This window comes from Kogia breviceps, chromosome 4 (assembly GCF_026419965.1).
Source record: "Kogia breviceps isolate mKogBre1 chromosome 4, mKogBre1 haplotype 1, whole genome shotgun sequence".
Lineage (NCBI taxonomy): Eukaryota > Metazoa > Chordata > Mammalia > Artiodactyla > Physeteridae > Kogia > Kogia breviceps.
Genome location: NC_081313.1, coordinates 129898842 through 129916183, shown reverse-complemented (window position 1 = coordinate 129916183; position 17342 = coordinate 129898842). Strand labels below are relative to the sequence as shown.

Here is a 17342-nt window from a genome sequence, read left to right as displayed (position 1 = left end):
CTTCACCGACCAAAGAAGGCAGCCAGGGACAGTGGAAAGGCCATGAGTCCTGCGGGGGAGCCGGGGGTCATGCCCTGCTATGGGCCTCAGTTTCCCATTGGTGAAGTGACACCATTAATTCCTCTCATAGATTAAGGTGGAAACTATAAAGTCATGAGTGCTACAGGGTGACAGGTGATTTCATCTACCTCTCTCTGCACCAAGTTTTGGATTTGCCTGTGCACAAATTGTGTGCTGATTGTCCCCTAAGCCAGCATTTCCCAAAGCGTGACACCTATGCCACCGGTGTGACCTGGGTGATTTCAGGCCATGTGGGGACCTGGTGGTTAAATAGCATCAGACTTCACAGTGAGGCCATTCCCTGTTCAGCTCTCATTTGAGTGTTCTGAGAACATCAAAGAGAACGTCTCGAGGCGGTGCTATCCAGCTGTCATCCTCTCGTTTCTCTGGCACTTGCTAACATCCCTTTTTTAACAGACCCAGCTACTGTAGCAGGCACCAGCTAGCTAGAACGGAACAGGCTTGCAATTATTTGTATCTATTTGTAGCAGGTGATACTGCTTTTCCATTTCAAAGATGTTATAAAGTTACCTTTTATAAATAAACATGTTAAATTCAAAAACTGAGTAGTTTCCATAAAAGTTATTGAGTAAATAACACATGTTGTTTAAGAACACACCCCCAAATTACGGAGATGGTACCAGAATGGTGGGAGATTGAATATACTGACTGCAGTTACCACCTCTGCCAGTGACACATGTATCAAGGCCCGTCCTTTTTTCTTCCTCCTGGGTCCACGGCCCAATCAGATCTCCTGACCCCCCTGGAGTTGGGTGAGGCCAGTTCCCCGGGTCAAGGCAGAAGTGATAGCACCACATCCAGACCCTCCACGGCCTCCCTTTCTCTCCCCACACTGCCGGGCCTCAGAAAAATCCAACACCCTCTTGAGGAAGAACCACAAGACGGAGGGCAGGGTACCTGCGAGGGGCATAGCATCCCCACAACCTTGGGAATGAACTTCCGTTGCGTTAAGTCACTGAGATTTTTCAGGTTGTTTATAGGAATTAGCTGACTTAGGCTAATACAAAGGGGACAGCTCTAGTCCAGTTTCTATATACCAGCCTGACATCCTGGTGCTTTTCTCTGCAAAGAATAATAATTGAGCACCTCACAGATACCAGGCATAGTCTGAAGGGCTTTACAGAGATGAGCTCAATTAGTCCTTCAAGATAGCACTGGGAACCAGGCACTAATGAGTAGTGGGCTTATTATCTTTCAGTGAGGCGACTGAGACCCAGAGGGCATCTTGCCCAAAGCCACACGTTTGGGAAGTGGTGAAGCGAGACTTGAACCCAGGACTTTTAGAGATGCACAAAGCCGTTATTTTGCCACAGTGCGATGCAGCCTCTGCTGAGCACATCACCCAGGAACTGCTGTGCCCTGACTATGTGCCAGTCCCTGGGCTGGGTCCTGCAGGAGACGGCACAAGTGACACTGCCATGGCCTGGAGCCCGGCAAGCCAGGAAGGAAGGGAGCAAGGTTGCCGCATGGCGCAGAGCCGGATGGAGACAGGAGAGCGCAGTCAGGGAGGGCTTTGGGAAATCTCGGCGCATCACCACTCCCCAAGAACAGGGAGGGCTCACAGAGGAGGTGGATAAGGCTTAAGGCTGGCCCAGGAGGGCGGGTGCGATGTCAGCCTGCAGAGAGGAGTGGAGAGATGCGTCTCATCCGAGCCAACAGCCATTTCCTGAATCCACAGGAATTAGCCGGGGCCTGGCCTACCACCCTGTCTAGTAAGGGGACTGAAAGACCATGGAATGAGTCTTTAACTTGCTTCCCTGGATGGTGCGGGTCATGGCCGCCGGTTCTCCTGTTCTCCTCCTCCCCTACTCTCCTCTCTCCCTCCCTTTCCCTCCCTTGACAGCAGTGGATCGCTTGTCCAGCGCAGACTTCCTGACCCATTCCTAAACCCCTTTCTGACCTCGGGGCCACCAGACTGGCCTTTTCGCCTTTCCGGCCCAACCCCAGGGCGGTGGGGGGCCTCGAGCAGTGGGTGCCAAGAGGAGAGAAAAGACCAGACCACCCTCGGCTCCCCCTCCCCTCCCCCCCGCCAGATCACAAGGCTCGCAGCCGTCGTGGCAATGAGGCCGCTCACCTGTGCGGGCCACACGTCACACGCAGCCTGTGGTGGATTTGGCCTTCAGTGGCATCACGTCTTACGGCTATTGCCTAATCGGTGCTTGCAAAGATGGTAAACCTATTCTACGCCAGCGAGATACAGGAGACTGGACTGGAACATTTTGGGGTCATGAGGGTGCTGTTTGGGATGTAACAGTAAATAAGGACGCCACCAAAGCAGCTACAGGTGCTGCAGATTTCACAGCCAAAGTGTGGGATGCTGTCTCAGGAGATGAACTGATGACCCTGGCTCATAAACACATTGTCAAGACTGGATTTTACGCAGGATTGTAATTACTTGTTAACCGGGGGACAGGATAAACTGTTATGCATATATGACTTGAACAAACCTGAGGCAGAACCTAAGGAAATCAGTGGTCATACCTCTGGTATTAAAAAGGCTCTATGGTGCAGCGAGGATAAACAGATCCTTTCAGCTGATGATAAAACTGTTCGCCTTTGGGATCATGCTACTATGACAGAAGTGAAATCTCTAAATTTGAATATGTCTGTTAGCAGTATGGAATATATTCCTGAGGGAGAGATCTTGGTAATAACTTATGGACGATCTATTGCTTTTCACAGTGCAGTAAGTTTGGACCCAATTAAATCTTTTGAAGCTCCTGCAACCATCAATTCTGCATCTCTTCATCCTGAGAAAGAATTTCTTGTTGCAGGGGGTGAAGATTTTAAACTTTATAAGTATAATTATAATAGTGGAGAAGAATTAGAATCCTACAAAGGACACTTTGGTCCCATTCACTGTGTGAGGTTTAGTCCTGATGGAGAACTCTACGCTAGTGGTTCTGAAGATGGAACACTGAGACTATGGAAGACTGTGGTAGGAAAAACATATTGCCTTTGGAAATGTGTGCTTCCTGAAGAAGATAGTGGTGAGCTGGCAAAGCCAAAGATCAGTTTTCCAGACACAGTGGAAGAGGAGCTAGAAGAAATTGCTTCAGAGAATTCTGATTCCATCTATAGTGCAACTCCTGAAGTTAAGGCGTGAGCATCAGGCAGATGTACACAACTTATGGACTAAAACAAACAGAGAAAAGCATCAGCCTCCAGAGTTACTCTCTGCTTAAGGTAAACAAGAGCAGTAAACAATGAGGAATATGAATTAGCTCCAGTGCTGGAACTAACCAACTTGGTGATACCTGTAACTGAAAACACAAGAGTATCAGCTGAAGGCAGATGGAGTTATACTCTTGTAGTACAATGGTCTGTTGTCTTTTTTTTTTTTTTTTTTTTTTGCAGTACGTGGGCCTCTCACTGTTGTGGCCTCTCCCGTTGCGGAGCACAGGCTCCAGACGCACAGGCTCAGCGGCCATGGCTCACAGGCCCAGCCGCTCCGCGGCACGTGGGATCTTCCCGGACCGGGGCACGAACCCGTGTCCCCTGCATTGGCAGGCGGACTCTCAACCACTGCGCCACCAGGGAAGCCCCTGGTCTGTTGTCTTTTTAATGAATATGTGCAAACCAACACCCAATTTCTCTTATTACAGTTAGATTTCTTGTAACTGTTTATGTTATTATCAGAGGGAAAATATATTGACCTATTTTTCTGACTTTTCCCTTAAAGCAGAAAGCCTTTTTTTTTTTTTTTGCTTTAGTTATAAAGAAGAGGGGGAATACATGATAAAGTAACTGCTTTGACCTCTCTTTCATTGTACACTCCTTCTGAACATCTAATTGTTTTTAGTTGTCTAAATAAAATGCCTAAAAATAAAGGCTTCCCTGGGCTGGATGAAGTACTCCTAGTTCTTTCAAGGCTACTCTTATGGCTCCTACAGCCCTCTCTACTGGCTCTTCTTTCAGAGGGCATAGGGCATAATGGAAAGATTGCGGCGTGGGGGGGGCCAGAGCACTCCACACCCCGAAACCTCCTACCCCCTCAGAAGTGATACGGGTGCCCAGGGCGGTGCGGCCTGCACCAGCAGAGCAGAGTCACTGCTAACAATGAACACGTGAAACTGCACGAGGGATTCTAGACACTGGTGGTCCGCTTCCCTACAGGAGGGCCAGCTGACAGTGAAGATGGTCAGGAGAAGGACTGCTGATCAATAGGGAGTGATACGGCGGGGGCAGCCTGGCAAATGCTGCCTGATCCAGCTGAAGGGCAGTGCCACCAGTGACATCATGTGGATGCCAGGTACCCCTGACAGGATGTGCTGAGAAGGGCACTCCACCCACGACCCAGTGTAATCGCGAGAAAACATCAGACAAACCCAGAGTGCAGGACGTTCTACAGGACATTTGGACAGTGTTCGTCAAGACTGCCGAGGTCATGAAGAACAAGAAAGACTGACGGTGGGAGGAACTGGGAGACGGGGATTGACACATATCCACTACTGATACTATGTATAAAATAGACAACCGAGGGCTTCCCTGGTGGCACAGTGGCTGAGAGTCTGCCTGCCGATGCAGGGGACACGGGTTCGTGCCCCGGTCCGGGAAGATCCCACATGCCGCGGAGCGGCTGGGCCCGTGAGCCACGGCTGCCGAGCCTGCGCGTCTGGAGCCTGTGCTCCGCAACGGGAGAGGCCACGACAGTGAGAGGCCCGTGTACCGCAAAGAAAAAAAAAGACAACCGATGGGAACATACTGTATAGCACAGGGAACTCTACTTAATGAACTGTGGTGACCTAAATGGGAAGGAAATCCAAAAGGGAGGGGATATATGCATATGTATGGCCGATTCATTGTGCTATACAGTAGGAGCTAACACAACATTGTAAAGCAACTATACTCCAATAAAAATTAACTTAAAAAATAAAATAAATAAAATTTAAAAAAAAAAAAAAAAAAAAAAGACTGGGGACCTCCCTGGTGGTGCAGTGGTTAAGAAGATCCCACATGCTGCGGAGCAACTAAGCCCGTGCGCCACAACTACTGAGCCTGCGCTCTAGAGCCCGCAAGCCACAACTACTGGAGCCTGCGCTATACAACAAGAGAAGCCACCACAATGAGAAGCCCGCGCACCGCAACGAAGAGTAGCCCCCGGCTCGCTGCACCTAGAGAAAGCCTGCACGCAGCAATGAAGACCCAACGCAGCCAAAAATTTAAAAAATTAAAAAAAAAAATACCAAGGAGCTGTCCCCAACCAGAGCCTGGGTAGACGTGACCACTGAATGCAATGTTGGATCTTGGATTGGATCCTGGAGCAACAAAAGGACATTAGTGGAACAAAACTGTTTTTAAATTTTATATTATTTTGAGACTTTGCTTCTTTGGGGCACACTGGTCACCCCATCTGGCTATGAGAGCTCTCTACAGTCTGTGGGCTGGCAGTGTGCTGATCTTTTAAAGTTTCTTTCCCCTACCCAATCCCCACCTTTTTGGTGAGGTTTCAGTGAGGTCTGTTAGGTGTGCATCCTGCAGCTTAATTGGCTTAAAATGTACTCTCCTTTGGTGTGATCTCTTTGGGGGCCGATTGGGAGAAAGAAAAACCAACAGTGTAACTGTTTTGGTACTGGAAATTGATGTGTCCTTTTGAAATAAAGAACCAGTCCCTCAAAAAAAAAAGAGGACATTAGTGGAAAACAGGTGAAATCTGAAAATAAAATCTGGGGAACACTGGATTGGAGGTATCTGTACCATCTTTACAACTTTTCTGTAACTCTGTTCCAAAATTAAAGTGTCTTCAATTTTAAAAAAAGAGAGACGCCAAATACCAGAACTAAAACATAAGTTCCGTGAGATTGGGGGGGCAGGAACTATCTGTCTGGCTCAGTGCTATATCCCCAGCTTTGAGAACAGTGCCTGGCACACAGTAGGCCTTCAAGAAACATGCTCAACGAACAAATGACTCCACCACCCCAGCCTGTTCCTGGCCTGTTGACTGGGGCTCCAGAGACGAGCCAGAGAAAGGACAGGATGGCCAGCCCCACTTGCTCCCCACAGGAAGGGCTGCACCCCTCTCCCCGCCTCCCCAGCAGGGGCTCAGTGGTAATTTCCTGCCCAAAGATGTACAGTGTCACACAGATACTGGAAATGGTCACCTAGGCCCAGCCCCCTTCCCCGCCAAGGTTTCCATGGCAATAAATTGTAATCACAACTAAGTAGACAGCAGCTGACATCGGGGGTTTCCATGGAGTGCCCCCCCCCAAATCGAGGTGATTATGCTCCCCTCTGGGACATGCAAGTGTGGTTAAGTAAACCAGCTCTGGCATCACAGAGTGTTCCACTTGCCTGTGGTTTGTGTGACCTTGGCCAAGTCCTGTCCCCTCTGTGTCCAGCATCCTCATCAGGCAAATGGGAATGACACCTGGTTCCTACGTGATGTGAGGATGAACTGAATCCAAGAAAGGCCTTCAACCTGGCACTTGATAAATGGGCACCGTTGGGGGCACTGTGGTCACAGCACAGCCCTGGGAGGTCACCTGAGACACCCTGAGGGCTGAAGGTTTTAAGGGATCTGGAGAAGGGAGTGCCACTCAAACTGAGCTTTGGCCAGCCCCGGGACTGCTGAGGAGGAGACAGGTCCAGCGGCAGAGCTGGCAGTGCCACCCTAGCACCAACCAGAGAAGGGAAGCCCTGGCTGCCTGGCCTGGAAGAATCGTGCCCTGAGGATGCCTCTGCCCAAACCTGGGGGTCCCTCGACTCCTCTGCCTCCGGCTCCGAGCCCAGACCCACCAGACCACCTCCCGAGAGTCCAGGGGCACCGTCCCAAGTCCTGTCCACCCGGCGAGTGTGTGCTCGTTCACTGGTACGTGTGACACATAGGCTGCTGCCGCCAGCCACAGGCCATCATCAGCCCTCAGAAGGCTTTGGTTTGGCCCAGCATAATGTTTAACAGCAATAAAACTGGAAGCAGTTACTAACCATTTTCACACAATTTATCAGACTTTCATCATTTCCTAAAAAACTGGGTAATCTGTAGGGCAACAAGCCACAGACAGCTGCCCCTTCCCAATGGAACGTCACTCTCTGATGGGCCCCAGCCAGCACCCAACTGCCCCCCACCCCGTGATACCTGCCCAGGGCCTGGGGACACCTGGGTGTGTGACCATTTGACCATTTTTTTTCCCACCAGAGATTAATGCCTTGGGGTCTGGGGTCACCATGTGGGTGCCACTTAGAGAGGGGAGCCCAGCTCTGGGTTGAATCGCCCCAGGTGTTCTCACGGGAGTGCATCACTGGTCCTGCAAACCCAAGGGGCCCCAGCTTTACCATGTCCACCCCCCAGATGCCCCTCTGCTCAGGTCTACCAGAGCTCCAAGGAAGGCCATGATGAGTGAAACGGTCCCACATTCCACACGAGCTCATCTCATCCTCAAGGAAAGTAAGGAAAAGTAAGTATGAGCACCCCGCTTTGCAGATGAGGAAAATGGAAGCTTACAGGTCAAGGCAGCCCTCGGAGGAATTTGCAGTGTAGGAGGACATTCTGAACGGGTGGCCCACGACCTAGCACTTTCCCCTGAAGATTTGGAGACACTTGCTCCACACCATGAAGGTACCCTTGGACTCAGCAAAACATCAAAACAAGTCAAATACCACCAGATTTCGTCCAAAGTAGTCAAGGGACATTTTAGTTAAATTCCACATGTCAGTGGCTCCTGATATGACAGCAAGAGAGAAAATGATAGTGGAGACCTGGTGGACAGTCATAAAAATAGACAATGTCAAGGTACCAGTGAGGCAGAAGAGCACCATGATGAAATACCCTGGCTCTCGAATCACAGACCCAAGTTCAAGTCCCAGTCCTGTACTTCCTCAGCTGTGTACCCTGGGCCAGTTCACTTCCCAGCTCTGAACCTTGGCTTCCTGTTTTAAAACTGAATTAATAAAGGAAACAATCAGCAGAGTGAAAAGGAAACCTTTTCACTGGGAGAAAATATTTGCAAACCATGTATCTGAAAAGTGGTTAATATCCAAAATACATAAGAAACTCCTTCAACTTCATAGCAAAACACACACATACACACACAAAAACAACAACCCCACAACCAAATAACCTGATTAAAACTGGGCAGAGAACTTGAATAGATAGTTCCCCAAAATAAGACAATCGAATGGCCAACAGGTATATGGAAAGATGCTCAACATCACTAATCATCAGGGAAATGCATATCAAAACCACAATGAGATATCACCTCACACCTGTCAGGATGGCCGTCACCAAAGTAAACAAAAGATAAGTGTGGAGGATGTGGAGAAACTGGAACTCTTGTACACTGTTCATGGGAATGTCAATCAGTGCAGCCACTATGGAGAACACTATGGAGGATACTCAAAAAATTAAAAATAGAAATACCATATGATCCAGTAATCCCAGGACTGGGTATTTATCCAAAATAATTGAAGTCAGGATCTTGAAGAGATAGATGCAGCATTATTCACAACAGCCAAGATGTGGAAACAATCCAGGTGTCCATGGATGGATGAATGGATGAGGAAAATGTGGTGTATACATACAATGGAATATTATTCGGCATTTAAAAAGGAAATCCTGGGACTTCCCTGGTGGCGCAGTGGTTTAGACTCTGTGCTCCCAATACAGGGGACCCAGGTTCGATCCCTGATCCGGGAACTAGATCCCCCATGCATGCCACAACTAAAGAGCTGGCAAGCCACAACTAAGGAGCCCGTGGGCTGCAACTAAGGAGCCTGCGGGCCACAACTAAGACCCAATAGAACCAAATAAATAAATAAATAATTTTTTAAAAAAGGAAATCCTGGGCTTCCCTGGTGGTGCAGTGGTTGACAGTCCGCCTACTGATGCAGGGGACGTGGGTTCGTGCCCCGGTCCGGGAAGATCCCACATGCCGTGGAGCGGATAGGCCCGTGAGCCATGGCCGCTGGGCCTGCGCGGCCGGAGCCTGTGCTCCGCAACGGGAGAGGCCACAACGGGAGAGGCCACAACAGTGAGAGGCCCGCATACCGCAAAAAAAAAAAAAAAAAAAAAAAAAAAAAAGGAAATCCTGCCGTATGTGACAACACGGATGAACCTGGAGGTTCACTTAACACATCGTGTTAACTGAAACAAGCCAGTCAAAGAAGGCCAAATATTGCCTCCACTTATATGAATTATCTACTAAAATAGTTAAACCTACAGCGGCAGAGAATAGAACGGTGGTTGCCAGGGGCTAGGAGGAGGAGGAGGAAATGGGGAGTTGCTATTCAATAGATATAAAGTTTCAGTTATACTCGTAAGTTCTAGAGACCTGCTGTACAACACTGTGCCTGTCATTAACAATCCTGTAGTGTGAACTTAAAAGTCTGCCAAGAAGGTAGATCTCACCCTAAGTGTTCTTAGCACAATTTTTAAAAATTGAATAGTATGACTATAAAGTGATAGCATTACAGTTTCTTGGAAGGATTAAACTTCTATAACCAGACTGCAGGGGTGGTTACACAATGTAAAGTCTTGACTTCCACAGAAGAATACACCAAAAAGGGCCACTTTTACTGTATGTAAATTAAAAAGATAAATAAATAAAATAGTCATCTAAAAAAAACAAAAGATAAAATATAGAAAAATAAATGACTAATAATCGTATCTATCTCGTGGAGCCAGTGTGACTTTCAAGTCCAATGACATGCCCAGCACAGAGTGCAACACATCACCAGCTGAGCAACCATCAGGCATTACTATTAAGATTCGCCTTGCCTCCTTTCCTCCTCCAGAGCAGTTCGAGCCCCAGATGGCAACTCAAGAGAGAAAAGCATCACCAGCACCCAATGTTCAGGGACCTGTGACTAAAGTTTGGTAACAGCCAGGCCTCTCATCTCAAATAGGGTTTCTACCTTTTGGATAAACAGAACATTCAGTCCCTTTCAAATGGATCTTGCTTCCTGTCCAGCTGTGCTGCCCAGCAGATTCCAGAAGGAAGCGTTCAAGGGAAGGATTTTACTGTCAGGTGTGTGTGCTGGTCCCACAGGGACCCCTAGATGGGCCAGCTATGTGACCCAGCATCTCTGGGGGTCAATTTCACTGGATGTAAAATAGGAATAATGCCCACTCAGAGGATGAGGAGATTTGTAAAGCGCCTTATGTATCCCCGAGCTCTTGGTAGTACAGGGAACCCTGAGTTCCTCCTGCCTCTCCCAAGGGGTCAAGACTTCTAAAAACCAATACATGCTACTGTTGGCAGGTTTTTTTCCCATCCGGTACTTTTCCTGCAGAGACACCAAGGTAATTAAGTTAACAGACCTAAATGTTAAAGTTGACAAGAGACAATTAGGCTAATTACCACTTCCTTAAAGGAACAATTACAGCTGTGTTTCCCAAACAATATTCTAAGAAATGGTACTGGCCACCCTGTGAAGAACAAGGGTGGCTTAGACAGTAAGTTTGGCAAAAGCTGGGCTGAGTGACTCAGGTTCCTTTTGTGCAGGACTTCTCAGAGCCTTTAGTAAGTTATGCACGTGCTGTAGATCTCCAAATTGGGGACCCATTATGGAGCGGCACAGTCTGGGAGATGCTGAGTTAGTCAATCTTACTGTACATTCAAATCACCAGGGGATCTTGCATTTCCAACAAGCTCCCAGGTGATGCTGAAGCTGCTGGTGTGGGGACCTCACTTTGAAAAGCAAGGATATCCATGGAAAGGTAACCCCCCCACCACTGCCCTGCCTTAGTGACAGCTTTACTAGTGAAGAACAGTCCCAGAGGGAATGTGCTTGCAGGGCGGGACAGATGGGACCAGACTCTACTCCCCAACCTCCCCTCCAAAGACCCACACTGGCATCTGGCTGCCCCTGTGCTCTCGGCCTGCTAAATATGGGTTCTCTGGATCTAGAGCAGTCTTCTCAATCTTAGCTGTGCACTTGGAATCGCTTGAGGACCTTTATAAAATACTGATGCCTGAGTCCCCCACCCTCAGATCCTGATTACTGGGTGTGGAGCACCACCTGGGTTTGGGGATTTTTTTTTTTTTTTTGTCGTATGCGGGCCTCTCATTGTTGTGGCCTCTCCCGTTGCGGAGCACAGGCTCTGGACGCACAGGCTCAGCGGCCATGGCCCACGGGCTTAGTTGCTCCGCGGCATGTGGGATCTTCCTGGACCAGGGCACGAACCCGTGTCTCCTGCATCGGCAGGCGGATTCTCAACCACTGCGCCACCAGGGAAGCCCGGGTTTGGGGATTTTTAAAACTCCTCCAGTGATTCTAACATGCAGCAGAGCTGATGTTCACTGATATAGAGGTGGTGTGTAAGCCTCACCCCAAATGCCCTCCTCACACCCTGCCTGCCTCTCCAGTGCCTGATGAAAACTGCCCAGGAGCAACTCCAAAATAAAAAATGAAAGGATTACCAGATGGGAAACAGAACTTAACGAGGCCACAGCTGGCTAAAGCCCAGTCTCAAGATATTATGGTATCAGGAATCCAAACCGCCTCAGGAGGAGAGATTTTTCCATCCCCTTCTACGTCCAGATGAGCAGGTAACCATATGCTCTACACTCTAAAGCCCCAGTGGCTGTTGTGGGAAAACCTGGACCCTCCAGAATGAGATGCTCTAAATTGCTGTGAGACCATAGTGAGGGTTCTTTAAAGACAATTTCAGAATCAGGTGTCAGACCACAAGTCTAGTTTAAAAAAAAAATTAAAAAATAATGGCTGATGACTTTAAGCTTCTTAATGAGCACTGCTGGGAAAGGATTAGAGATGAGAAAGCCAAGGAATCCAATTAGAGGGGGTTTCAGTTCTCTCTGAACTCGGTGAATGGAAGGGCAAAGCTTTAGAGATGAGCCTATAGGATACAAGTGGGGCTCTGGAGCACAAGAACAGCATTCCAACCCCAGTGCTTCCTGCTGACCCATCACGTCCCTTAACTCCGCTGCACTTCCACTGGCTCATCTGTAAAGTGGGATAACAACAGTGTCTGCCTTGCAGGGTTGGTGGGGGATAAGTGAGCAATGGTAAGATCCTTACCGCAGTGTCAGGCACTAGTAAGTGCTCAATAAATGTGAAATGCTGGCTTGATTTTCACATAATAGTTCCTCCAGTCTGGTCTTTATTTCTCTTTGGCCCTGACTTTTAAGTCTATTTATATATTTTTTAAACTTGTTGTAAAGTACGTGTTTCCGTCAACTTTCCCAAGATCTTTCTGGAATGAGGTAAGGTAGAAATACAGGCACTCACATAAGCCATTGTACTATCTGCTGAGTGCTGATTATGTGCTCAGAGCCCGCAGTGGTGGTCGGGGGTGACCCTGGCACAGGGAGTGAGGGGGGCTGCAGAGGCCCCCCAGGCATGGCCACATGGGGAGCTAAGGAAATCGTACTTGATCAGAGCAATGGGCCCCACTTGACGGTTGAAACCAGAATGTGAAAAAAATCAGGTCAACTTTGGAAAGCTCCCCTGGGGTTCTAAGATCTGGGGTCTCTTGGAGATGAGAGACCACTTGGAAGGCCAGACTGAGAGGCGATGGAGGCCGAACCAAGGCGCCGCAGCAGGGCTGGCATCACAGGCGTGTGAACTGTGCAGTCACACAGGGTCCTGTGCTCAGAGCGCTGCGTCTAGGCTTAGTCTAATGCTCTGTTGTCACCGTCCTGACATGCGTAATATGTTTCCAACAAGGGGTTCTGCGTTTTCATTTTGCACTGGGCCCCACAAATTATGCAGCCCGCTGTACCCTGCAGGGACACCTCACTTGCCCCTACATCTATCCTACAAGGTGAGGCAATGAAGATTGCCATCTCCTTAAAATGAAGAAACTGAGGCTTGGAGAAGGTAAGTCAACTGTCCCAGGGCCCAGATGGTCAATGACAGGACAGCAGCACACCCCTGGTCTTGGGGTTTCAACTCAGAGGCTGCCGTCGCGGGGAGTCGGCCACGTCTGTGCGCCTGAAAGCCATGCTCAGGCTCTCCTGGGCCTGGGCTGCAGGAAATGTCCCCCCTCCCCCGCAGCCTGAGCCAGAGACAGCAGGTGTTCTGGCCCCTGCCAGCCGGAACTAGGTCCGGGGGCAGGGCCAACGCCCCACGGAACTGGGTCACAAGGCCAGTTCCACCACTGCAAGGTCCAGCGATTAATAAAACAATGCACCAGGAGCAAAACAAACACAAGTCATCTTTGAAGGCCTTAGGTCCCTCCTCTGTACTCTGCCTATTCCCCACCGCCAACTACAATTTAGAGAAGAGCACATTTAAGGAAGGAAGGGGGAAAATTAACCACCCATAGCTGAAAAGGTTCCCAGTAAAGGAAGAACTGGAACATCAAATCACACCATGCCTTTGGCTTCCTTGACGGACTCTGAGAGACATATCCTGGGGGCAAATGTTGGGGGGGGGGGGGACGGGGGACGGGGACGGGGACAGGACGACACTATTCTAGGCACTGGAGTTAAACAGCAATGAACAGATAAAGATCTTTGCCCTAGGGAGCTCATGTTTTCATGGCAGGAAAAAAGAGAATAAGCATAAAAGTGAATTATACAGTGTTAGGAAATACAGGTGTTTCCATGAAATAACACAAATAATGAAAAGAGTGGCCAATATTTATTGGGTGCATACTCTGTATCTAAATGCTTTACACACACTGGCTCAGTTAATCTTCTCAACAACGGGTACTGTTCTCATCCCCATTTCACAGACAGGAAAGCACACAGAAGGTAAGGTGCACGAGGTCCCACGGGCACTAGGAAAACAAGGAGTTCTGGTAAGAAAGAGCAAGAGGTTCCTTTTTCCCCCTTCCTGATTGTGTTCTGTATTAAGGAGAGCAAAACGATCAGGAAGCCTGGTCTTCGCTCTGGCCTCGAACTGGGAGAGGGGGGGTTCAACCAGAGCATGACCCTCTCCATTTCCCCATGGTTTTTAAGAGGTCTGACAGGGCTGTGGGACCCTCCAAGACTACCTCCCTTTTCTCCCACAGCTAAGGCTTTGCAGCTAACAGTCCCCAGTTCGAATCCCAGCTCCACCAGCTCACCACTGCCTGGCCCTGGGCAAACGAGTCACATGTCACCCAGCTCCGCAGTGGGGCACATGGCGGAGGGCTGAGCACGGAGCAGACACTCAGTAAACGTTTGATCAATGAACACTGAAGTGCGCGTACAGTGGACCCTTCCTTAGAAGCTGAGACCTGGAATGAACACATCTTAAGAAGTGTAGGTTACTAGGCTCGTCCTCCAAGGTGTGAATGGGAAGTGTTGAATCCATTCTCACTGTTCTGTGGTGGCACAAGCCTTCAAGGAAATTGATTAAAACACCTCATTAAGCTGGGGCCCCCATGGTACCTGGACACTCCAAACCTCCAACTCAAGGGGCACCAGGTCAGGAGCTGTGTGGGACCTGGGACCCTGGCCCACCCTTCAATCTAGGTCCCATGAGGTCCAGGGCAAGACCCTCAGCCCTCAACTTCCTCCTCCTAAAATGGGAGATTAGGTACAGAGTGAATGAATTCTACGCCCGAAAGCAGTGACTTCCCCAATAAGGTCAAAATCACTGCAACCTACTGAATCACAAAGGGATGTGGGGCGAGGGCAGGAATTATCAGCTTGGGTTAGGGGAGACTTTATGGAACCAGGAATCAATGTGCCAGCTACAGCTCTCTCATGTCCTGAATGTTACCCATCGGTATGAGGATTGCCCCTGAATTCCATCACAGGGGCTTTCCTTGTATGAAAATCCCCTGGGTCTGCAAGCATTTGTCTGAGACCCTGGTGCCAGCCCCAGGGCTGCATGGAAGGGGCAGGCTTTCTGTGGGATGGCAATGGTGCCCAGGGCAGGCTGAGTGCCACATCAGTCAGTGCAAGGGGTCCAAGGCCAATGTTCTCTCCATGCTTAAACTGCAACATGCCCACATGCCATGGGGGTCACTGCCAGGCTTTTCTTCCCAGGAAGGCTGTCGCTTTACCCTGACTTTATTCACACCTGTAGGAAGGGAAGGAGCTGGCAGGGACTGGAATTCCTATTTTGTAGATGAGGAAGTGGCCTCATGGAGAGGCTGCATGTCCACTAACCTCCCACTTCTGAGCTCTGCACCCCTCCAGGCTCTGAATTAAGATCTTCTCATGCACTCAGCCCTCGCAGATGGGACTTTATTTTTAGCCCCAATTTGCAGGTGGTGACACAGAGATACTGGGAGAGCTCAGACACTTGCTCAAGTCATCAAGCTGAGCAGCTAAGGGGAGGTCTGAACCCAGAGCCTTCACCCCTAACTTCTATAATATACCAAGCTGTTCAGTGGAGGGGACAGAGCCAGGATTCTGATACAGCTCCTCCCCACTAAAGCCTTGCTATTTTTCTGGCTATACACCAGTGTGGCTGCCTCAGGCCAGGGCATCCCCTGGGGCTCCATACCTGAAGGGAAAGTCTGGATGTAGACCCCCTGTCAGGCAGGCTTCCATAGGCCTAGCCCAGCACAACGTGGACCATGAGGCGGCTGGACCCCACAAAGGGCCCATTGTGGTGACTGTAGAAAGCCAAGGGCAGATCAGGCTAGGCCCTCTGCAAAGCCCTTCCCACAGCTCCCTTACCTCCTCCCCTCCCCCATGGAGCCCCCATACCCAGAGCACAGGACCAGGACCTGGCTGAGGTACAGGCCTCCGGTTCGGCCCAGTCAGGGAGAATCTGAGCCTATGGAAACCTGAAACCCTCCAGCAGCTGTCTGGCGGGATGGGTCTGCACACCCCTGCGGATCCCTGGGGGCTCATCCGAGGTGCCCTGGACACACCTGTCAGCTGGGGTGGGGTTCACGAAAGGAAGCTCTGTAGAGGAGAGGAAGAGGATGGCTTGTCTGCTCCTATCTAGGGGAGGGAGGAAACCTGGTTCCCAGCATGGGGGGAAGGGGATGCGAGTTTGCGAGGTGTCGGGGAAGCCTGGGGAGGGGGCTCCGCGGAGGGAAGGGGCGGAGCGGCCCGAGAGATGGGTGGCCTCGCTTCCCGCTGCACGAGGAGGCCCTCCGAGGCTCCAGCTAGCTTTGTGTGCGGCAGGGGGGCCCGCCCGGCGTCCCCGAGGGCCTGCCGAGGCGTGCACAGGGTGAAGGGCCGCTTTTGCGTTCCAGGCGGGAGGGGTCCGCGGCGTGCCCGAGCATCCTCCGTGCCCGCGGACGGGGCTCCCGGTGGCCGGGGTCGCCACACTCACCTCCTGAAGTCAAAGGGCATCGTGCCGCCGCCGCCGCCTCTGCCGCCGGGGGTGGGAGCCCTGCAGGCCAGGTGGGCCGCGGCGCCGCGTGGGTCCCAGCCCGCTGCCAACGCCTCCGCCGGCCGCCCCGCCCCCGCCGGCCGCCCCCAGCCCTCGACACTCGCTGCTGCCTCCCGCCGCCGGGAAGTGACGCTCCGCGCAGTCCATTGGGCGCCGCCACCGCCCCCGGCCGCCCCTTCCGCCTCCCTGTTAAAGGGGCCCGGGGGCTTGAGGGCCTGGGGGCCTAAGGGGCTGGGGGCTGGGGGCTGGGAGAGGGAGGGGCTGGCCTTGGTGGACGCGCGATGGGGGTCGAGGCTTGGAGAGGAAGGGAGCACCCAAAGACTCCCGCGTTCATTCCTTCCAAAAGCCCCCGCACTGTGTGTTCCATCACTTTCTCTCTGTGTGACCTTGAGCAAATCCCTCTACCTCTCCGGCCTCCTCCGTTGTTCTGCGTTTGTAAAACAGTTTCCTTGGGTTGTGAAAATTAAATGCAATGGTCCAGATGTGGGCTACACACAGCGTCTAACTCTGAGTAAAGGGCCTGATACTGTGAAAGAAAGGAGGAAAGCAGGCAGGCCTAGATTTGTAAAGGGGATCCACCACGTCCCTGCTGTGCGTCTCTGGGGAAGATGCTTGGCTTCTCTGAGCCCACACCCCTTTCCACGGCTGCACAAAGAGGATGATGACACTTACTGGAGGAGCTTTTTCCTGGGGATCAAATGAGAAAGTTGGGAGACTGCTTAGTGTGATGCCTGGCACCTAGTAAGGGCTCGTCACCTGAAGCTGTTGTGGTTGGCCTGGTAGCTCTACCTCTCTGCTTGCATCTTCCATTTGTGGTTCATTCTGATGGTATTCACCAGGCCGGCTCCGAGCCCGGTCTATTCAGGACAGCAGACTAAGACCTGCCTTGTGACTTGGCCCACCCGGGACCTCTCCTGAGGCTTAGTTTCCTTCCGCGAAATTCACAGGTAATCAGCATCTCCTTCCGGGATTGCTGGGTTAGAGGAGTTGGTAGTTGTAACACAACACCCAGGTAGAGGATACTCATTCTGAACTTTCCCTCCATGGTTGGCCCCACCTCCAAGGTTGTGGTAACG

The 17342-nt window shown here is 50.8% G+C and overlaps 1 protein-coding gene and 1 pseudogene across 1 annotated transcript in view; one reads left to right on the top strand and one right to left on the bottom strand.

The window, feature by feature from the left end:
* The window catches only part of ERGIC1 (endoplasmic reticulum-golgi intermediate compartment 1), a 108150-nt gene extending 91807 nt beyond the window's left edge, over positions 1–16343 (bottom strand). The window contains exon 1 of the mRNA XM_059061710.2: positions 16207–16343. Coding sequence (XP_058917693.1) covers positions 16207–16226 — 20 coding nt within the window. The 5' untranslated portion in view covers positions 16227–16343. The remainder of the gene's footprint in view (positions 1–16206) is intronic.
* LOC131754779 (serine-threonine kinase receptor-associated protein pseudogene) lies at positions 1368–3187 on the top strand (annotated as a pseudogene).
* Positions 16344–17342: the final 999 nt, after the last annotated feature.